Source organism: Salminus brasiliensis, chromosome 15, assembly GCF_030463535.1.
Source record: "Salminus brasiliensis chromosome 15, fSalBra1.hap2, whole genome shotgun sequence".
NCBI classification, from domain to species: Eukaryota; Metazoa; Chordata; class Actinopteri; order Characiformes; family Bryconidae; genus Salminus; species Salminus brasiliensis.
In genome coordinates, this window is record NC_132892.1 from 3,319,724 (window position 1) to 3,343,720 (window position 23,997).

Below are 23,997 nucleotides of genomic sequence, written 5' to 3' on the forward strand. Positions count from 1 at the left end.
CACGGGTTGATATTCAGTTTAACTGCAGGTGCCTGTGTCCTGCATGGGGAGCTCTCGCCTTATCAGCCCTTGTGTCCCTCTTGTGTCTTATCTAGGCCTTATCATTTCCACAGAGCAAAGTCTTGAAGATGATTTTTCTTCGGTGGCTTCCAGAAGAAACGGAGAGACAGCCGAACAGAGCAAAGCTGTTACTTTTTGATGAGGTTTTTAGATTTGTTTCAGACGGCTTTCGCAGTGATTTCATCACAAAAGTGGGGCAGAGTGATTGGTGTTGAGACAGGTCGCTGTCTCGATTGCTTTATAGGCCTGAGAGCTGTTCCTCCACCCCTACCTGTTGTCCTGGTTACTTGGAAACACGTCTTCCGCTGCTCCTGCTGTTTCGCATGTCAGTCTGCTTGGCTGCAGATGATTCAAGCACTGGCGAAATGCTGTTTATTGTTTCATTGAAGAATACATGACGAAGTCTGTGAGTTATCTTTAAGCAATGGCAGGATATGGGTCCTCGAGGACGGCCGATGCAGGAAACGCGTCCAACGCAGCCTCGTTTACTCATACCTCCGCCGTCGGTGAGACCTTCCCGGAGCCAACTTCCTTATCCTTAAAACAGTGAGTCGCTTCCCTTCTCTTGAAGAACAAACTTCACTGGTGGGCGGAAACATTACAACCCCTGAGAGGGAGATGAGGTGAACAGCGGCGATTATCTCGTAACAATGGCACGTTGTTATCCAGAGCAGCCTACGTTTGAATGCTGAATGTTAGGCAAGGCAGGAGATTGTAGTTTTAGGGCTCACTGATGTGATTCAAAGTTAATGTCATGTTAACATTATGTCCGTATTTGTGGACATTCTTTGGAAGCTTGTGGATCCGGACGAAGTGTTCTGTCCGTACTCTGCGTCCATTATGTCCGTATTTGTGAACGTTCTCTGGAAGCTTGCGGATCCGGACGAAGTCTTCTGTCCGTACTCTGCGTCCATTATGTCCGTATTTGTGAACGTTCTCTGGAAGCTTGCGGATCCGGACGAAGTCTTCTGTCCGTACTCTGCGTCCATTATGTCCGTATTTGTGAACGTTCTCTGGAAGCTTGCGGATCCGGACGAAGTCTTCTGTCCGTACTCTGCGTCCATTATGTCCGTATTTGTGAACGTTCTCTGGAAGCTTGCGGATCCGGACGAAGTCTTCTGTCCGTACTCTGCGTCCATTATGTCCGTATTTGTGAACGTTCTCTGGAAGCTTGCGGATCCGGACGAAGTCTTCTGTCCGTACTCTGCAACCATTATGTCCGTATTTGTGAACGTTCTCTGGAAGCTTGCGGATCCGGACGAAGTCTTCTGTCCGTACTCTGCAACCATTATGTCCGTATTTGTGAACGTTCTCTGGAAGCTTGCGGATCCGGACGAAGTCTTCTGTCCGTGCTCTGCAACCATTATATCCGTATTTGTGAACGTTCTTTGGAAGCTTGCGGATCCGGACGAAGTCTTCTGTCCGTGCTCTGCAACCATTATGTCCGTATTTGTGAACGTTCTTTGCAAGCTTGTGGATCCGGACGAAGTCTTCTGTCCATACTGTGCGCCCATTATGTCCGTATTTGTGAACGTTGTTCTCTGGAAGCTTGTGGATCCGGACGAAGTCTTCTGTCCGTACTCTGCAACCATTATGTCTGTATTTGTGAACGTTCTTTGCAAGCTTGCAGATCCGGACGAAGTCTTCTGTCCATACTGTGCGCCCATTATGTCCGTATTTGTGAACGTTGTTCTCTGGAAGCTTGTGGATCCGGACGAAGTCTTCTGTCCGTACTCTGCAACCATTATGTCTGTATTTGTGAACGTTCTTTGCAAGCTTGCAGATCCGGACGAAGTCTTCTGTCTGTATTCTGCATTCATTTTTGCGTATTAGTGCCCATTCCCTGAAAGCTCGTAGACCAATTGCCAATGCTGACCCCTGTGTGCTGTTTATCTGTGCAATGTTCTGGAAAAGCAAGGACTTACAGGACTGTAACATCATGCAACATCTTGGTGCCAGAGGTCTTCTGGAGCTTATGAAAGTCTTACTTTGTACTTTCAGCCCAATTTACAGTAGACTTTAATTGCTGCGTTCACTGTTGACCATTAACTGACGAACTAATCCTGTATGTTGTCTGTCTTGCAGATTTTCCATGCCAACACAGACCCGTCTGAGGTGGTCCTGAACCGCGTCCCTCAGCCAGTTCTGGCTCGTTTTGTCCGTATTAGACCGCAAACCTGGAAGAATGGCATCGCCCTGCGCTTCGAGCTCTACGGATGCCAGATCACAGGTGTGTATGTGTGTTTCTCATTAGGCTGAAGGCCAATTTTGTGGACAGTCAAGGATCTTCTCTTGATCCACCATCCTTGATCTTTCCCCTCCCCCTTTCTCTCGTTCTTCAGACGCTCCGTGCTCTGAGCTGCAGGGCATGCTCTCAGGCCTGCTGCCGGACTCTCAGATCACGGCCTCTTCGGTGAGGGACCTGCACTGGGCCCCTGGAACCGCCCGCCTGGTGGCCAGCCGGTCAGGCTGGTTCCCTGCCCCAGCGCAACCCCTGGCCGGCGAGGAGTGGCTCCAGGTAGACCTGCTCACCACTAAGATAGTGCACGGAGTCATCACCCAGGGGGCACGCAGCGGGGAGGTGGGAAGCATCTCGGACAACCGTGCCTTCGTCCGCAAGTACCGCCTGGCCCACAGCCTCAATGGAAAAGACTGGAACTTCGTGATGGACAGCAAGACCAGTATGCCTAAGGTCAGTGTTTGCTGGTGCCTCGTCAGACAGCTTAAGGTTTGGACCTTATCGCTCATGATGCCTGCCATCAGCAGCAAGTTAGCCTTGCTCTCTCAAGATGGCTAGATGACACTCTCGCTCACCCCTCATCACCTCAGTGTCGCCTAGCCGATGTGTCAGAGCTGGGTAACCAGTGCTTTCCTCAGAGCGCGTTGGTTGCCCTGTGACGATGCACTGGAGGCAGGCCGAAAAGAGGCGGTGTGTGGTTGCTCATGTTTTGGAGGAGGCATGTGTCAGTCCTTACCCTTCCTGGGGTTGGGTAATTGGCTATGCACTAAATATATTTTAATACACAGCACAACTCACAGGTCATGAAACATGAGAAAAGCAAACGTCCGAATATTGAGCCTTATGGGACTCCAAAAAGTGACCAAAATCAGGCTTCGGAATGGCAAATACTACCGTTTTAAACTAAGCAATTATAGAAGAAGTTTTCAAGAGCTGAAACTAAGGTCAAGCAATAATGCACACAATATGGCCCATAGATCAACCTGACAAGCTGAAACCAGACGTCTGTTTTAAATGAATATCAGTATCTGCCGACAGCTAGATATGCTCCACATATTTCAATACACAGCATAACTGAAAGGTCATGGTACTGTATGTTCTTACAGTTGGACTGCGGTAAGCATGCAGACTAATGTTATTTAGATCACATAAATAAAAAACATTGTAACTGTCTTTTACACACATATAAAATTAATATTAATATCAGGATAACAATGCTGATAATTCGAAATGTATGGATTTTGACAAAATGTACAAATAAAAAAGTACAAATAATAATAACACTTCATTTATGGATGCTCATTTTATATAGAAAGCAGTTTAAAGTAAGAAATATGGGTTAAAATATTTATACTTAAAATATTTTAAGAGAATAAGATAACTACAACAAGATCCAGTGTTCAGAAGCCATTCCACTTCTGTAACTTATGATGGGTGTTTGGAAGGCCAGTAGTGGATGCTCAGCCATTTAAAACTTGCTTTAAAAACAAGCAAGAATCAATAATATCTGAATAATAGTCTTAGTTATTTTGTGTTTTTCTGTAATTTCAGTTTTCTTGATTTAATTGTAGATTAGAATTTGAGACCTCTACTTGTTGCACAGCTGGTTAGCCTCTCAACACGATGTTCACTTTGTAGTAATACATACAACAACAAAAGAAGGCCCTAAAGGCCCTAATATTGAGCCTTGTGGGACTCCACGAGAAACATTTTTCAATGAATGACTATATTCATGCAAATATATATTATCGCTGTCACAAACGAAAAAAATCCAAAAGGAAAAATTAAAAGTTAAAAAAAATTATAAATCTTATATTATATATATATATATATTATATATAATATATATAATAATTATAAGTCTTAAATAATAATTAATTCTGGAGCATTTCCATTCATTATAAAAATTGCGCAACTTTGGAAAGAGCAATTTTCACATTATTAGTTTTTTCAAAAAGTGGAAAGCCTAAAAAAGAAATTACAAGGTTTTTGCATGACAAGCTGTTATAAAAAAAGACACTGGTAATGTACAGTGTTCTGGGTTTCTGTGTTGTAGGTTTTTGAGGGCAACTCACACTATGACACGCCGGAGCTGAGGCGCTTTGAGGAAATCCCGGCCCAGTTCATCAGGATCTACCCCGAGCGCTGGTCCCCTGCGGGCATCGGCATGAGGATGGAGGTGCTGGGCTGCAGCCTGCCAGGTAGACAAAGCATGCTGATAAAGACGCTGATGTATATACATTTTCACTGACGGCAGTATAGCCCTGCTGCTGAGGCAGACTTTTATTTAGGCAATAATTCAATGAAACGTAGTCAGTCCAACAAAACATGCTTGGTGTCCGCCGCCTGCTTCTTCAGTTCGGGTCTTCATTTGGGTTAAGGGGGATAATCCATTTAATTAACGGAATTAAATCAGCTGGAACAGCTCGACTATATTCAGGCACGTCAGGGACGCGCTGGAATTTCGCCCAAACGAACATTTCTTGGCCTAAAACGGTCAAAAATGGCTCTTCCAAAGTCTGTTTTTAGCCAAAACAGAACCCCCCCACCATCTTATGTCAAAATAAAGAAAACAGCACTTAACAATACCATAGCACCCCCTTGAGATACCATAGCAACCACCCTCCAACACCATAACAGCCACCTAGCAACCACTTGAGATCAGAGCAACCTCCTGGGATACCACAGCAAATACTTTAGATCGCATTGCGATCACGTAGCAACATCATAGCAACCACCTGGGATACCATAGCAACCACCCTCCAACACTATAACAGCCACCTAGCAACCACCTAGCAACCACATGAGATCAGAGCCACCTCCTTGTATACCATAGCACACACCTTCGATATCATTGCAATCACCTAGCAACATTATAGCAACCACCCTCCAACACCATAACAGCCACCTAGCATGAGATCAGAGCAACCTCCTGGGATACCATAGCAAACATCTTAGATGTCTTAGCAATCACTTGGCAACATCACAGTAACCTCCTGGGATGCTATAGCAACTGCCAAGTAAAACAATAACAACCACCTCACAACCACTTAGCAACCACAAAAGATCAGAGCAACCGCCTGGGATACCACAGCAAACATCTTAGATAGAATTGCAATCACTTAGCAACATCATAGCAACTACCTTCCAACACCATAACACCATAACAGCCACCCAGCAACCACTTATCAACCACATAAGATCAGAGCAACCGCCTGGGATACCACAGCAAACACCTTAGATATCTTAGCAATCCCTTAGCAACATCATAGTAACCACCTGGGATGCTATATCAACTGCCGAGCAACACAATAACAACCTAAAAACACCAAAGCACCCTCCTGGCATCAATCAAACAACTCCAGCTCAGTAGGAACCATCTGAAATACCACAGCAACCACATAACAACACCATAGCAACCACCTAGCAAAAACAGTTTTGCCCTATCGACCACGTAGCAACAGCCTAGCAACTGCGGGGAAGGTGGAATCACTTGAGCTGCGTTTCTAGTTAGTTATAGTAGTTCTAGAAGTAGCTCACCTACTGTGCAAAAGTTTGGGCGCCCCCGGTTTCAGTGTAAATTTGCCGTATTGAGGAAACGGTAAGGCACGGATGGTGCCATGAAGATTATGGCTTATTTTATGTGTGCTCTTCATTTTTACACTTTTCCTACGACTGTTCCACTACCTACACTCCTTCCCCGTCCACTGTGGCGGTGAGTGATGGCTCTAAAATTGCCTGCATGTTCAGCGCAGTCCCTCCGACATTCCAGGGGAGCTCGCAGGGCTGCTGGAACAGCGCGGAGCAGAGAAGCGGAGGAAATGCTGTGTTTACGGTGTAGGCCTGGAAAAAGGGGGCGGAGCTTTAAAAGGGTTTATGGAGTGGAGGAATAAATGTTTGGAGATTTGAGGGGATACAATGTGTGTGTGTCTGTGAGTCACATCTGGCCTCCCACTAGGCAAAAACGCAGGACAGCAAGGTTAGCCCCGCCCCCAATCTGGAAACAGTTTAACACACACACACACACACACACACACACACATACACCCTTATGGGCTGTATTGTCATATTTGCCTTGAATCTATTGATTTAAAGTGGTGTGTATTTGAACATCTGCTTGTGGCAAGTCGCATTACTACACAGTGAAGGACACACACCCCCCCGCCTCATGGGTTATATACAACCCCCCAAACACACACACACACACACACTTCAGTCAGTGGAAAGCAACAGAGAGGTTGATGGTGTGCCAATAATCCGCTGTGTTCTATTATTTATTACTGAGCTAATGGCTTGAGCTTGTGTGTGTGTTGTGTGTGTGTGTGTGTGTGTGTGTGTGTGTGTGTGTAAATGCACAATATACTCCCATGTTCATTGCTGGAGACTTCTCTTTGTACATGGGCCAGCAAAGTAATGCCACACAGCGCCCCCTACAGGGTAATGCTAGTAGTGAGACTGACACTGTATTAAGGAACCCTGGGTAGAACCTCCTCCTCCTTTGCTCTTAGAACAGCCTCGAGTCCACACTGTAAAGGGTCCATGACCGGGGGTCTGCCGTGGACTCCACAAGACCTCTGTCGCCAGGCCACCGGTTGCTCTTTCTCAGAGCACTTTTGACCGGCGCTGCATACCAGAACAAGTCCTGACAAAGACTCAAAGATTTAGCAACAGCATAGCAACCACCCGGAAATATCATAGCAACCACCATAAGTACCTGGACTCGAAGGCTGATCTGCAGAACAGTGCAGTAGGGAGGGGTGCAGTAGACTGAACAGGCTGAGAAGGCTGATCTGTGTGCACAGGGCTAAAGCTAAGGTGTTCCAGGTAGGTTGCTATGATATTTCAGGGTGGTTGCTATGGTGTTGCTAAGTGGTTTCTATGGAAATGCAGGTACCTGATGTGGTATTGCTTAGTGTTGCTAGGTGGTGGCTATAATATGGCAAGTGGATGCTAAGGTGTTCCGGGGTGCTTTTTTAATGGTGGTTGCTATGATATTTCCGGGTGGTAGCTATGCTGTTGCTAAATGTTTGCAACAGTGTTCCTAAGTGGTTTCTAGGTGATTTCTATGGAAGTTCAGACACTTGCCATGGTATTGCTTAGTACTGCTAGGTGGTTGCTATAGTATCCTAAGTGTTGCAACAGCATTGCTAAGTGGTTATTGCTATGATATTTCAAGTGGTTGCCAAGGTGTTCCAGGTGTTTTTTATGGTGGTTGCTATGATATTTCGGGGCGGTTGCTATGCTGCTGGTAAATGTTTGCTAGGGTGTTGCTAAGGTGTCACTCGGTGTTTCTTTGGAGTTCAGGTGCTTGCTGCGGCAGTGCTTAGTGTTGCTAGGTAGCAAAGTGGTTGCTATGGAGTGGCTAAATAGTTGCTAAGGTGTTGTTAGGTGGTTGATATGGCGTCCCGAGTGGTTGCTATGGTAACTGCTGCGTTATCCTAGGTGGGTGCAAAAGTGGTGTGGGTGAATGTTTGCTGAGTGGTTGCTAGATGGGTGCTAGCGGGTTGCTGTGGTGTTGCAAGAAGTTGCTGTGGTGTTGCTAAATGTTTGCTGAGTGGTTGCTATGGTGTTACTAGATAGTTGCAGTAGTGTTGCTGTATGTATATTTCCCACACATGGATCTGTTCTCTCTCTCGCTCTCGCTCGCTCGCTCTCTGAGGGGAGTGCTCTTGGATGTGTAAATGTTTTTGTTCTTCTCTCCCTCCTCGCCTCCTCCTCCCCCTCTCTCTCTCTCTCTGGTTCTCATCACAGGCCTCTACACACTCTTTCCCACACACAACACACACGTTTCATTACATCTGGCTGATCTATGGCTGTCAGCGTTCCACTGTTTTCATTACGCGTCATAAACGAGCTCACGTTTCCATGCAAATGTTTTCATTATCTTAATCCTTGGAAGTCTGCAGCTATTACTGTCGTTTCGCCGTACTGTTTCAATATGATTACACAATGACATCATTAACTAGAAGAGGGGGGGGGGGGGGGTGTTTGCGGCGCTGTGGTGTATTTAGTGCCAGGCGGGCTGGTTTAGGACTGGTTGATCTCCGGAGACTTCAGCACAGCACAGCCTCTAAAGGGGGATTGGAACGGTGCAGTAGGGAGGGCTGCGGTAGACTGAACAGGCTGGGAAGGCTGGTAATCGGGACGTCGCTCCTGAAGGAAGCGCAGATCACGTCCGCAAGTGATTGTTAAGGTGTTCCAGGTAGTTTCTGTGGTGGTTGCTATGATATTTCAGGTGGTTGCTATGGTGTTGCTAAGTGGTTGCTAGGTGTTTCTGTGGACGTTCAGGTACTTGATGTGGTATTACTTAGCGTTGCTAGGTGGTTGCTATGATATTTTAAGTGGTTGCTAATGTGTTGCTAAAAGTTTGCTATGTGGTTGCTAGGGTGTTGCTAGGTGGTTGCTATGGTGCTGCTAAGTGCTTTCTGGTTGGTTTCTATGGAAGTTCAAGTTCTGTTATTGTTTAGTGTTGCTCGGTGGTTGCTATGGTATCCTACGTGGTTGCAACAGTGTTGCTTAGAGGTTGCTATGGCATTCCAAGTGGTTGCTATTGTATCCTAGATAGTTGTAGTAGTGATAAGTCAAGTGGTTGCTAAAGGTGTCTCAGGTAGTTTTATGGTGGTTGCTGTAATATTTCAGGGTGGTTGGTATGGTGTTGATAAGTGTTGCTGGGTGGTTTCTATGAAGTTCTGGTCCTTGCTGTGGCATTGCTTAATGCTGCTAGGTGGTTGCTACTGTATTGATATAATGGTGGTTGCTATAATAACTGCTATGTCATCCTAGGCGGGTGCACAAGTGTTGCTAAGTGGTTGCTAGATAGGTGGTAGGGGGTTGCTGTGGTATTGCAAGAAGTTACTGTGGTGTTGCTAAGCGATTGCTAGGTAGTTAATAAGGTGATGCTAGGTGGTTTCTATGGAATTTCAGGTACTTGCTGTGGTGTTGCTTAATGGTTGCTATCGAATCCTAGGTGGTTGCAAAGGTGTTACTAAGTAGTTGCTAGATGGGTGCTAGGTGGTTACTGTAATTACTGTTGTGTTGTTAGCGTTTGGTGGAGGGGTGCTAGGCGGTTGCTAGGCAGTTGCTATGGTTTTGTTGTATTTGATTTGAAAAGTGTGGGAAGTGAAGGGGACACCAAACGTTGAACCGTTTAAGCCGTATAGAGCTGATGTTTCCGATAAAGTGGACACCCAACATACATTCACATATTCCTTATCCTTTCTTCTCACCTCTCTTTCATCTTTCCTAACAATCCCCGCCTCGCCGGAGAAAGACAGAGACTCACAAAAGCCCGCGCGAGAGCGCCTTCCGTTCCGTTTCATATGCAGATTACAATCGCGCTTGTAATTGCTGTCTCCTTTTAGTGCGGAAAATAGGTTAGCTCAGCTCTCCCGACAGCGCTGTTTGCACGTCTCGCGCAGCGCGAGAGCTTATCTGATCAGCACACAAATAAGTGGGCGTGTAAGAGCATGCGCGAAAGTGTCCGTACCTATATATCTGACCATCTCATCTCTGCCTACACCACTGCTTCCTACCGCCGCTGTCACTCGCGCACATCTCGAGGCCTTGCGTTTGGGTAGCTTGGGTGATGATGTCATACCCAGGTGGGCCGTATTTTCCCAGTATGCCTCGACAGCCCCGGGCCCTGGCCGGCGGGCAGGAAAGCTTTCTACATAATTGAAGTTCTGGCTCTTTTTTTTCCTGAGCTGACTTATCTTGCTGAGTCAGGGCCCCAGGAGAAAGATGTGGCAGCCGCCTCGGAGAGACAGATGGAGGGATGACAGGAGCGAGGGGAGCGAGGGAGCGAGGGGTCGAGGGAGTGGACGGGAGAGAGAGAGAGAGAGAGAGAGAGAGAGAGCTAATGCTAATGCACACACAAACATGCTATGCTTTTGCTTCATGGTCACTAGGGTGAAAATGTTTCAGTACGCGGTTGCTATGATATTTTAAGTGGTTGCTAGGGCATTCCAGGTGATTGCTATAGTAACTGCTATGCTATTGCTGGGTGCTTGCTTTTCACTAGGGTGAAACACTTTTAGTAAGTGGTTGCTATTATATTATATTTTAGGTGGTTGCTATGGTGTTGTTATGATGTGGCTTGGTGGTTGTGAGTGATTACAATGATGTTCCTAAGTGGTTGGTATGGTGTGCCACCACGTGGTTGCTATGATGTTGCTAGGTTATTGCTGGGCGTGACGATGATATTGCTAGGTGGTTGGTAGATGGGTGTTATAGTGTTTGCCATGATGCTCCTAAAAGTGGTAGCCATGGTGTTGCTTAAGTGGTTGGAGGGTGATATAACCATGATATTGCTAGGTGGTTGATATGGTATGCCACATGGTTGCTATGATGCAACTAAGTGGCTGCGGTAGGGTATCCTATGATGTTGCTAAGTGGTTTCTGGGTGATTACGATGATGTTACGAAGGGGGTTGATATGGTATTTCATGGTTGATATAGTGTTGCGAGGTTGGTTGCTATTGATTGTGTTTAAAGTAGTTGCCGTGGTTTCTAGGGTGATGCTAGGTGGCCTCCAGGTACTGTGGTGACCCACGTGCTGGCTGTCAGTGGTATATCTGTATTGTCAATTCATATGAAGGGTGCGTGAACTGTTGCACTCCATTCGTTCCTACAGGCTGCATCAGGTGGACATTAGGTTGACCAAAGCTCCTGCATTCCTTTATCACTGCAGTGGGAGTCGGTGTGTAATCTAATCCAATCTGAAATCAATGGTTATGTTTGCGCAGTGCCGTTTAGTGCATTAGATGAAAACAGGCTCACGTTGACTCCGGTTAAGTGTGGCGCCGATCCCCGGCCTTTGCCTCATCTTGTAGGGCTTACGTCGCTGCCACATTCCAGAAAGGTCAGAGTCATTACTCCAGAAGATAAGCTGACCTTTCCGCACTGACAGGGCGTCTTAATGTCGTGGTGAAGTCTGCGTCCGTATCCGTGTTTCGGCTTACAAGTCCTAGCCACATTTTCATTTTCCCCGGTTTGGAGATCTTTGGAGATCTTTGGAGATCACCGCAGTTCACAGGGTTGTTGGTTTGATACACAGGGTGTCCACTGTTGGGCCCGAAGATCTCGCTTCTCTAGGTGGTGACTGGAGAACATGCGTGCATCATCATGCTGGAAGTAGCCAGTAGTTAGAAGATAGAAGGACAAACTGTGGTCATGAAGGAATGCACGTGGTCAGCGACAGTACTCAAATAGGCTGTGGCATCCAAGTAATGATTGGTTGGTATTAACGGTGGCCCGAAGTATGCCCAGAAAATTATCCAAGGCAGGTTGGGTCAGTGGATTTATGTTATGGCCGCTGCTGCCAAACTCTGACCCCTGAGCAGAAATCCAGTCTCCAGTCTTTCCAGTGTGGATCAGCCAGTGCTGATCAACTGCAGCCTCAGCTTTCTGGACTTGTCCTCTGCTGCTGTAGCTCTGTATCCTCCTCAAGGTTGGGTCTCTGCTCTCCACAGTTGTACAGAGTGGTTATCTAAGCTAGTGTAGCCTTTCTGTCAGCTCCAACCTGTCTGACCATTCTCTGTTGGGTGACCACTCTCATCAGCAAGACCTGAAGATCTGCCGCTCACTGGACTCAGGAAACTCTAGAGACTGTTGAGCTGGAAATCCCAGGAGATCAGCAGACAGATCTACAGATACTCAGACCAGCCCATCTGGCTTAAAGTTGGAGACGTCCCTACAGGAAAGCTTTAGCTTTAGCCTGCCGTGGCTTCCATTCTGCAAGTCTCTGGAACTGTACTGGAAGGTGAGCTCATCGTTCTTCTAAAAGATATTCCCTCAGGTGTCGCAGAAGCTTTAGGAGCATAAAGGTCAACTAGAACAAACAAGAAGAAGAAGCGACAGAGAGACAGTGGAGGTAGTTAGGGAGTGGAGGAAGTGACATTAGCCGCCTAATTGCCTTCCGAGAAAAGGCCGTGGCATTGTAGTGAAGTGCTTCCAGCCTTTCATGACTGTCAGAACTACCGGCTCGGTGCTCCGATTGATTTCCATGGCAGGAGTTTTACTACAATGTTCAACCACGACTGTGGTTCTTAGAACCCCCTAATCACCTTTCCCAGATCAGCCGCAACATTAAAACCACTGACAGCTGAAGTTCTTGAAGGTGATATGTTGAAGCATGAAAAATAAGCAAGCATAAGGGTCTGAGCTACTCTGACAAAGACCGAATTGTGATGGCCAGGTGACAACTGGGTCAGAACATCTCCAAAACATCAGACAGGTCTTGTGAGGTGTTCCCAGTATGCAGTGGTCAGTACCTACCAATAGTGCTCCAAGAAAAGACAACGTACAGGTCTTGGTGCCAGATACCACAGGACACCTTCTGAACCTACTCAACAGGATAGAGTCGTATTGGAGGCACGAACACAAGGACCAAACTGTGATGTTCTGGACGACTGGGTCAGAACATCTCCAAAACATCAGGCAGGTCTTGTGAGGTGTTCCCAGTATGCAGTGTGCAGTTCCCAGTGTGCAGTACCTACAAATGGTGCCCCAAGAAAGGACTTAAAACTTAAAGTCTCGGTGCCAGATACCACAGGACACCTTCAGAGATCCATGCCTCGACGGGACAGAGCTGTTTTGGAGGCACGAGGTGGAGCAACACAATATTAGAACATCTCCAAAACATCAGGCAGGTCTTGTGAGGTGGTCCTGGTATGCAGTGGTCAGTACCTACCAAAGGTGCTCCAAGAAAAGGACTTGTGCTGCTAACGTTTTGGTGCCAGATGCTACAGGACACCTCCTGAGGTCTTGTGGAAAGCTGTTTTGGAGGCACGAGGGGGGCCTAAGAAATGATCCTTATCAGCAGCACTATCTAGAACACTAGAACATCTAGAACAGAAATGGCCTGTAACTCAGTCAGTGGTATCACACTACATTGGACAGGTATGTGTACATGCAAGGCCTGTGCAACTGTTATCCTAATGCAATGTAAGGCCCTCATGCAACCAGTGTCATACCTAGAATTTAATGAGACCTACTTCACCCCCATCTCTCTCTCTCTCTCTCTCTCTCTCTCTCTCTCTCGCTCGCTCTCGCGCCTGTTTGAGTTATGGCTCCTGAGTTCCTGCAGTGTGTAAAAGTGATTTGTGTCGTTTCTGGTGGTTGGGGGGGGGGGGATGGTGGCAGGGATTCTGAAAGGTCCTGTGCCTATTTATGTTGTTGTTTTTTTTTGCTGAAGGACCTCGAAGCTTGTCCAGTTTGCCATCTTGAGAGCACACTGGTTGTTATGACACAAAGCGCTATCTTGGTTCTTGTTACCCAGCATGATGTCATCGTACTGCTGATGTGGCCCAATGACAGAAGGAGGAGGAAGGAAGTGTGCTCAGCTGCTGTTGATTGAGTTTGCGTGATTGATCTTCTTGGATATACAGTTTCACAATACTGATACATGATATGATCCAGGGGAATGGATACGCTATAATCATTAGTTCAGCTTATTTGCATATGTAAATGAGGTGCACACCCACCAAGCAGAATACTTTTAAATTGTTTACTAGATGAAAAATCTTCAATTTATCGTGTGTGGCTTGATATGGAAACCCCATTCAGTCAATTACATATGGACCACATCAACCCAACCCAACTTCTTTACACATGCCCAGCCATGCTCAACTATATATATATATATGTATATATGCATATGTATATACGTATATGTATATGCATGCCCCACCATCTCAAAAAATGAACAACTACAACTACAGGGTTGAAACCATGGAGAAAACTAAAAACGGATAAAAATGGAGATACATGGTTTTCATTTTCAACAGCGAGATTAACATGTTAACACCCACAATTAATCTGCAAACTTTAACTTCTTTTTACGCAAATAATCTTATCAAGTTTTTGTGATTAATCAATTATAATGATTATTTTTAAGCAAATTTGTTGTGATTAGTTAATTAGACCATATATATATATATATATATATATATATATATATATATATATATATACTTCAAAGTGGAGTTACAAATTAATACATTTTATGAAGGAGGAGCATGCCTGAAGCCCCGCCTCCCAAATCCTATAAACTGCTTGTCTACATTGTTCACGTGTCTACGACAAGTCCGTGCAACCCTTCACCACCCCGTCGCCTACCTTACAACCCCGTCATCTATCATCCCTGCCTCCACTCATCAGAAGTGAGACTGGCTTCCTACCACGAAGCAGACGACACCCGAACTCCATCCCAAAACTCCTCTGAATTCTCTCCCCAGAAGAAGTAATTCTGCTCTCTTTTCCCTACAGAAACGTCCACAATAGCCGCAGAGACGTCCACGTCCACTCGGCCACCCCCTGCAGAGAGCAGCACCGCCCACAAGCTCAGCTCTGGTAAGGAGACCCACATAATAGCAGTCAATCACTATCAGTCCCTTACCTTTACCTGGGACGTATTTGCATATTCTCCGTGAGGCTGAAACGGCTTTCTAAATACACACCGGGAAACTGCAGCATCTGGAAGCAACAAATGAGCAAATGAGAAGCATCTGTCTGAATTTGCTACACAGACATAATGTCTTTATATTCATGTTGCATCAGTTAACCCTTAGAAGTCTGGAGCTGTTGCTGCTGATTTGTTTTAAATGCTAATTAACTACATACGTATATAATGAATTCCTTTTGCATCCATGTTACATTCTCAAGTGGGAGTCTGCACTTCTGCCTGTGTTCTGTTCTGAGTCGGTGTCAGGAAATGACAGAAACATGGCCAAAATACAAAGGATGAGTTTTCTTCCCGCAAAACAAGGCTGTACATCAGTAAGCTTTCAAACATTTCAGAGAGGAATCGTCACACTTCACTTGCGCCTCATTGTTACTCTGATTAAACAAGACAATAATAAGCTCTTATTGGTTTGGGTGGTGCTCGGAATGAGCTCGCACACTCGTTGAGAAAAGAATCACAGTAAAGGAAGCATGGGAGCCCATTTCCCACCAGGTGGAGAAAACAAAAGTGCCCGTTTTATCCAGCTTTCACTGGTTTTCTGGACTTATGGCATCATAACGTAATAATCATCAATAAACATCATAATGTAACCCTATAAGTGTGTTGGCACAGTCCAAAATCTGAGGAAACACTCAAACATTTAAACATTCAACTTGGATTTTTGAGAATTTTGAGAGAATTGGTAATTATTTTGAGGTAATCTATGATCATTTCTTTACAGTAAGTCATCATTTTAAGAGCACAATTATGTGGAGTTACTAATTTAGTATTTAGAGATACTGAGCCGTTTTTGAGATACTGGGTCAAATTTTTAGAAAGTTACACCATTGTGAAACACTGGGACATTTTGATGTAGTCACATTTTTGAGAAATTAATTAATTGACTATTGGCAAATTTCAAGAAAAAAGGTCATTTAGAGATTATGGGTCATTATTTTGGCATAGAAAATAAATAATTTTTTAATAATCATTATTTTGACATAGACAACATTTCAGAAAATACTGGACTATTTTTAAGTAATAGACTAGTTTTAGATATAGTCTAAATAATAGTCTAAATGTAAGTAAAATAAGACATTTTGAATTTCTGGGTCATTATTACTGCAAGTTATTGTCATGTTTTTGTAATTTAAAAAAATAGGAAATTTTCACATACAGGGTTTTTATTTAGGCATGAAGTTAAAGAAAATGAGAAATTTCATCATTTTGGATTTTGCAACATTATTTTGGTGAGAAAATAAGTCATTTTGAAATACTCATATATAATAGTCATTATTTTGACATAGCAAGTCTGAATTTAGGTAGAATTAGCATGGGGTTGAGTCATTATATTTTTATTTTTATTTATAGTTATTTTTAGATGCAAAGTAATTTGGACATTATCATTAATACAAGATAATAAGTCACAGTTATTTCAAAAAACTACATTACAATTTTCACCTAAACCAGTGGGCTTTCAGAAGGATCTTTAGCATCTTCTTTTTATATTTTTGTAGCTTAAAAAATCCTATAATGCTAAAAAATCTGTGATCCTACACGCTAATACATTTCACAATGACCGGTGTACCGCCCTCCCTGTGTGAATCCTGAAGCTATTTAGTTTGGCAATGAGCAAAACCCTGTTCAAGAATGCGGTGGAGACAGAGGTGCCTTTCTTTCTGAAGCGAATGATATTTGAAAAATGTGGTGAAACTACAAACAAAAAATGCTAATATTAGCGCTCATTACAGAAACCATTAGAAACCATTAGAAATAACTTACAGCTGTTGTTTACTGAAACAACCATCTGACAGTTTTTTAAATAATCTCAGCAGACGGAATCCTGGCTGGAGCCCTCAGCCATAGCATTGCTACGATGGCTCAACATTTCTTAAACACAGTGTATAACAGTACAGAATAACCAGCATGCAAATTCACACACTGTAACTTTGATGGGGTCATCGCCAGACAACAGTCACCAACAATGTCTGAGGGCTAAATGCTAAAGACATCGTTCGTTTTGAACCCAACACAACTCTGTCGAGTCTAGTTACTGGATACGAAGCAAAGTTCTGGACTTAGACTCGAGAGCCAGTTGAACCCTATGAATTATGCATTTCCGAGGTTAGCTTCTATCTATCTTCAAGCAAGCACCACCAGTCTGTAAGCAGTCTTTACCATTTATCGGCGGTCAGACCTGAGCAGGGTTTGTGCTGAGAAGAGTTCAGATGGGCTTTTCTGCCTCCACCTCACCTCCTCCTAGCCTGGAGGCAGGAGCCAGCGATTAGCGAAGCCTTGCTCTGCTGTTAGCATGCAGCGCTGCCGGCTAGTTTGAACTGTTCACCTACGCAGTGCTTAGGCAGCTGATAAATATTGATGTGAATGTATTATATGAGCGATATGAGCTTCTCCAAATCTTTCCCACCAGTTTTTACATGCAGTATTGATTCTCTTTCTCTCCCTCTCTCTCTTTTTCTTTCTCTTTCTCTGTCTCTCGCCCCCTGCAGGCTCCAGCACCTCTACCCCTTCCCCGGCAGTGCTCTGTGATTTCGAGCAGGGTTTTTGCGGCTGGACCGACGACCCGCATGCTGACCTCAGCTGGGTCCTACAGAGCTCCAGCAGAAGCACTGCCCTGGGCCAAAGTCAGGACCTCTCCATCGGCTCCAACAGTGGGTTTATTTTTTTTTGTGTGTACACTCCCACTGCATACACACACTTTTAGCAACACAACCACACACAAATAAGCCCACGCACACGCCTACACGCGAACAAGCTCATAAATTAGCATGCCTGCCGGCTGGCATTTGCATATTTACACACACATGTACTCGAACGCGTTTTGCGAAAACAATCTCTCGCGCAAAAACACACTCGCTGATCTAAAATTAATGAGCACCGTTTCTCCAGGCACCTTCCGCCACGCTCCCCTTTTCGCCACTCTGAGGTTTCATTGTTTTAACCCCCCCCCCAATCCCTCCTCATTGTCTCATTCATTCAGACCTGGAATCAGTTCCGCTCATTCAGTATTTTGACTCTGTCAACCACAATGGAAGCTTCTCCTGATCACCACACTCCAGTGACGAGTCCTACAGTCTGCTCACCACATGTCAGAGTGTGTGTGGAATTCGGGAGAGGAAGGGAAGGGAAGGGAAGGGCGAGAGGGGGGGATTCAGGGACGCTCTGCATGCTTTTTGCCTTCTTACTCTGACAGTCAGTCACGTTCCCTCGCTTCCGACGTATGGCATGTCGCAAACGTGGAGAAGAAATGTCCTCCCTGTAGACGGGAATCAAGAAACCAGCTAGATGGCAAATAAATTCAAAGACAGATGTTATTTATCCAGATGTGCAATGGGGTTGGTAATGACAGCACTTTTTTACACGGTCCCCCTCACTCCAGGACACCATAATGTTTGGGACACTTGATTTCACAGGTGTTTAGGATGAGATACCTAGGCTTGCTTCATTGAAAGTCAAAGAAGCTGTTATGAGGCTTAAACACAAGAATTCAACCATTAGATTACCAACATCTACTGAGTGGAGTATCACTGAGAAGAAAGAGCACACTGGTGAGCATATTGATGGGACTGGTAGGCCAAGGAAGACCTCCACTGATAATGGCAGAAGTCCTCACTAATCTTCAGAGAAATCCTCAGTTGTCGCTCTGACAGATCAGAAACAGCCTTCAGGAGACTGCAGTCCACATCAGACTTCACTGACAGAATTACAGAGGATACACTGCAAGATGCAGACCACTTTAGGAACAGTTTATTAAGAACGTTCTGCAGAATTCTGAAGAAAGGTCTGGTGGACAGATGAGACCAAGTATCAGAGTGATGTGGACTGCCCACAATCCAAAGCATACCACCACCTTCTCCTCTGTGAAACATGGTGATGGGGGTGTCACGGCTTGCGTATGTACGTTTGGCTGCCACAGGTACTGGCGTACTTATCTTCGTAGATGATTTAACTGCTAAAGGTGAATTCTGAGGTACAGAGGACCCTTTTATCTGCTGGAGTTCCAGTGAATGCCTCCAAGCTCCTGGAGCAAGATAATGATACAGGTATTTCTCAGCATAAAAAATAGAAAGTTCAGATGCAACTGAGCATGCATGCCATATGCTGAAGAGAAAACCTAAGGGAACAAGGTCCAGAAATAAGCAAGAGCTGAGGACGGCTGCATTAGAGGCTTGGCAAAGCATCTCCAGAGCAGTATATACTCAACACCTGGTGATGGCTATGAATCGCAGACTTCCAGCAGTCCAACGGAGATATTAAGAAACTCTCTTGGCTCAAATTTGGTTTAAACACTTTGTAGGTTTGGTTGGTGATGAGCGTTGGCATCACAACAGTGAGATGTACAGACTCCTGAACTGTTCCAAGGCAACCTTCTTGCAGTGAAGAAGGAGTAGCCAGATCTACATAGCAACGTTCTACCTCCCCCAACTGGTTTCAACTACTCCCCCACTTCCGCCCCACTGTGCTCTGTCTAGCGGCTCCTCTGCTTTGTGGAAGAAAGGGTTAAGGCCCGGGATCTGTAATTGACTTCAAAGTGGAGTATTCCTGTGGAAAAGCCGAATTCCTGACTGTGCCTCACGACCCTCCGACTGCCTTGCAGGCACTTCCATGTTCCTAAAGCCTCCTTGAAGAAATAATTCTTCATTTCCCTTTATACAAACCCAGCGTCCAAAGGCTGCACTTTTGCCGTGTTAATAAATGCTATTGCTCCTGTTGCCTCGTAGTTCTTCCTCCCTTTTCCTTATTGCTCGTACGCTGAAGTTAAGGGATTGTTCTCCTAACCCTGTTTAAAATTCAGCAGTTTAGCTACTTCTCTAAAAGATTTAACAAGCGGCGGCGATGGCTGGAGGCGTAACAGACAAGCTCAGGCGATTAGCGCCGGCATACAGGCATCTGGCCTGACAAAGTTGGGGGTCATGAATCTCCACCTGACCTTGACGTGTTGGGCACAGCCAAGAGCAGAAATAAGGACAGATGAAAGCATTCACACCTGTCTGCCCACTCTTTCGGCACCGAGGAGGGTAGGCAGGAGGGATGAGGAGTGATGGCGACAAGCTCTCCCCTCAATTTGCGCCTCTTCTTTTCGCCTTCCTTTTCCGTTTTTTTTTGGGGGCTTTTATGCTCAGATTATTCGCTAATGGCAAATGCAGCGGTAAAGGCATCATTCGCTTACAAACTGTCTGCTTGAGCAAAGCACAAACCATTAGGGGGGCATTAGGCATAGCAAACAGACCCTCAAATCACTTGAGGGGCCTAGAACAGAGCCTTGCGGGACGCCACTGCTCATGCAAAGCATTAATACTAATGACAAGATGCTTGGCTTTTTCTATAATGACACACTTGACTTTTCCAACAAACGCAGCATGGTGATGTGTTCAGAAAGCTCCGGCAGGAGATTCGTGTTGAATCAGGAACAGCTCGAGGACACACTGTCACAGGCCCAGTTGGCCACGTCACCCTCATGCTGGTTCGCACTCGCAAAGGCTGACACAAAGCAGACAGTTAGAATGCCACCTGCAAAGCAGGGGTTCCTCCTCTGGGCTCTCGGCGCATTGCTACTGCTGAATCGCGTGCTATACACTTAAGGTGCAAGAGCCTGTTAAATCGAGATTTGCCGGTGAGCGGTTCTGCAGGTAGGGAATTGTGATCAGTTCTGAGCTTAGCCATAAGCATGCAGGGACTTTTTGCCTCCTTGTCTGGAGTGTTCACACGTTTTCCCTGCTCCTCTTGCAAGGTACCACATTTCATAAACCTTGGATGGTGGTCCAGAGAGGCCACTTACATATTGATAAAGCTGTAGAGTCGGCTGATTGTTCTCCTTATTAAACGTACCTTAAATGCCCTCCACATCTACTGTGCTCTTCTTAATGGTTGGGACTATTGGTCCTTGATGTGCTCCTCTGCTTGCAGATTAGAGCCCCCGGTGGCACAGCTGAGTAAGGTTTTGTCCCATCGTCAAGAGTTGTGAAGGTTTTTTGATTGACTGATATTATCAGCCAACCAATGTATGAGTTGGACCCTAATAAGAAATGTAAAAAAAAACACACTATGGCCCAGGGGTCGCATGCAGCTTTGCCATCAGCAGCCGGGGTCTAAGAGAGCACAGTTGGCTGTGTGCTCTCCGGGTGGGTAGATGGCGCTGTCTCCCCTCCTTAAAACAATGGTGACACAGACGTCTGTTAGCTGGTCTGGCACCTTTGCATCTTTCGGAGGAGGCCTTGCTTCCACCAGTCTTTGACCTGCTGCTGTTATGTCTGCCGCCCTACAGGTTTAGGAAACTACCTGTACATGGAGGCTAGTCCTAAGACACAAGGGAAGAAAGCTAGGCTCTTCAGCCCTGAAGTGGGCCCTGACACTGGTCCACTCTGCCTGAAGTTCTCCTATCAGCTAGAGGACGAGGGAACTCTGCGTGTTCTGTTGCGCAACCCACTCCAGGAGGAAACTCTTCTCTGGGCCCTCCATGGCAATCAGGAATCCATCTGGAAGGAGGGACGCACCATCATACCTCGATCCCCCAAAGAGTTTCAGGTACATTGGCCTAATCTTGGTATATCCTCACGAGGACCAGTAACTGGGTCCAGGCTGTTTCCCACCTCTAGCTTGTGTTGATTATGATTTGTGGTACATAAAACCATCTTCTCCCTTTCTGGCAGGTGGTTATTGAAGGTGTGTTTGAGAAGGCCACCACAGGCCACATCTGGATTGATAATATCCACATGAGCTCGAGCACGCCGCTGGAGGAATGTACCCGTAAGTGCTGCCACATCTTTCCTGATCATTTCTTGCTGCTCTTGAGATTATCTTGAGAACATCTTCTTACCTTCTCAGCCTCCCACACACGTTTGGAAATCTGATTAAGCTCATGAAGGGCTCAAATCCTTTCTGTTGTAAGATAACAAAGACTAGAGCATGCTTACTGTAGAAGGGGAGAGCTATAGCTATGGAGCATGGGATAATGGTTTATGCAGCTAAACAGGTCCAAGCACAACTTGCTTTTGGGCATGCTCTCGTATTCCAACCCAGGTTTCATAGACAGGGTTTAGGTCAAAGTTTCTGCTGCTGTAAACAGTAGAAGATGAACTGATCTCCAAAGGACTTTGAAAGAATTTGAGCTCTCAGATAACTTTTATCAAGGTCTCAGACCTTAATTCGATGGTTCGAGGCCATGGGCTCCTCTAAGTAGCTGCCTAACTCTCTGAACATTAACATAAGTGATGCCGACATAGCAGGAGAAGGTTCTGAGAAGATAGTAAAGCGTCTGCAGGTAACTATTTCCTCAGTTTTTAATGCAATTAAGAAATGGAGGTTTGGTGGACAGGTGGTGGAGGTCAAATTGAGGTCTGGAGGCCAAGGAAAAATTGCTGAGAGAACTGCTGGTAGGTTTGGTAGAAAGGCAAATGAAAGTCCAGAATTGACTGCAAATGATCTTCACTCTAGAGTGGTGGAGCACTATTCTAAGCATACAATCCTTAAGGAACCCCTGGAGGCTCCCCAGCCCAAAACTGTCAAGGAACCTTTTTCTTTTAAAAACCCTTTTCTTAAAGGTTCCTCCACAGTTTTAAACTGAAGAACCTCCAACAGTTCCTGAAGGATCTTCTACTTTTAACAGTGTGCAGTGACAACTAAACTCATATGACCTTAATTTGAAGGGTAATCAGAAGAATTACTGTGTCCTAGGTCCTGGGGGGGTGCTACTAGGTCCTGACCATGCCCAAACCTTTACCCAAATCATCCTCAAATCAGACGATCTTGTTTAAACACTTTGAAAATCTCATGACTTGCTGTGCTTTCTCTGTGGTGCTTCATTAAATCTGTCCTCATATTTCCTTGCTATTGTGTAACCTGCCACTTGTCTGCTGTCTCCAAGCATCTCCCCTCCATCTCTATTGACTCTGTGCTCCAGTTTTAGCACCTTTTGCGTTCTCCGTCAGTATTTTGCACGTCAGGCACTTTGTACTTCCGACAGCTCTAACAGTCACAGCAGCAACCTTCCTGTGCATCTCGAAATAAAATTAAAACATAAAAGAAGAGGAGGGGAAAACTAGGCCACAAAGCCCTGCGGGCCCACGATGCTAATCTATATTTCATTATTCTCTCCTCGCCTCTCTTTCTGTATTTGTAAACAACGTTCTCTGAAACCCAACTCACTCGACAGCCCCAGCGGTCCCGTACAGGTCCAGGGCCTTCAAGGAGATCAGCCCCCCTGAGCGAGTGCTGACCCGGTCGTTTCCCTTAGGAATGAAAGGGGTGCATCACAATACAAAAAAGCACTAGTAGCACCAAACCAACCTGCATAGCAACCACTAAGCAACTCTGTGACAACTACCTGGGACGACCATAGCAACTACCTAGCGACCCCAAAGCAACACATATTGAATAACATAGCAAATGCACAGCAACATCCTAACGGCCACTGAGCAACTCTAAAGCGACCGCTTAGCAACAGCATGGCAACCACTTAGCAACCACTTGGGATATCACAGTAACTACCTGGCTGCTCGAAAGCAAACGCCTGTGATATCACAGAAACTACCTAGCAATCCAATAGGCTACTCCACTGCAACACACCTTGCAACACCACAGCCACCACCTAGAGCAATTACCTGGGATACAATAGAAACTACCTAGCAATCCCCCTGTTATCATCCTAGAAACCACTAAGCATCCCATGAGAATCACCTAGAAACACCATAGCAACTTCTTAACAACCACCTGGGATACCATAGCAACCTCTTAGCAACATCATAGCAACCAGTTAGTAAGAAAAAAATGCTATTTATAGTTTTCGAGCTCATGATGTTTATAATACAATATTTCTATTTAATAATATTTTGTATTTTTTATCATATTTAATATGTAGACCGCATTGCTTAAGTTATTTTGGAAAAAATAAAAATAAGAACTGTCCATATGAATACGTGCATGTGAATACAGGCTTCTGAGCGACAGCCTACGGCGTCCAACTGAGCTGATTTAGCCACTGCAGTAAGCGGCAGCTGCAGCCGGCTGGCCTTGGCGACTTGAGTTCACGTCCAAAAGTTGGAAACCTCCGGAGCCCCCGCGCCGCCGCACTCTCGCTGTGATCCTTCCACTCCGGACCCCCAAAGCACGCCGCGAGCGCTCTTATCAACTACTGCAGTTGGACGCTCACGCCGAGCAGTGCTGCACTTGCCAAAAAACAGGACTCCCTGTGCACCTTCCTCGCCTTCCTCCTCTTCGCTCTCGTCTGTTCCTTCCTAATT

At 45.5% G+C, this 23,997-nt stretch overlaps 1 protein-coding gene across 2 annotated transcripts in view; it reads left to right on the plus strand.

The window, feature by feature from the left end:
- The window catches only part of nrp2a (neuropilin 2a), a 98,639-nt gene that overhangs the window by 58,582 nt on the left and 16,060 nt on the right, over positions 1–23,997 (plus strand). For both annotated transcript variants that reach the window (XM_072656713.1, XM_072656711.1), the window contains exons 8-14: positions 2,146–2,290; positions 2,403–2,752; positions 4,356–4,500; positions 14,566–14,649; positions 17,248–17,409; positions 21,024–21,283; positions 21,409–21,505. In XM_072656713.1, coding sequence (XP_072512814.1) covers positions 2,146–2,290; positions 2,403–2,752; positions 4,356–4,500; positions 14,566–14,649; positions 17,248–17,409; positions 21,024–21,283; positions 21,409–21,505 — 1,243 coding nt within the window. The remainder of the gene's footprint in view (positions 1–2,145; positions 2,291–2,402; positions 2,753–4,355; positions 4,501–14,565; positions 14,650–17,247; positions 17,410–21,023; positions 21,284–21,408; positions 21,506–23,997) is intronic.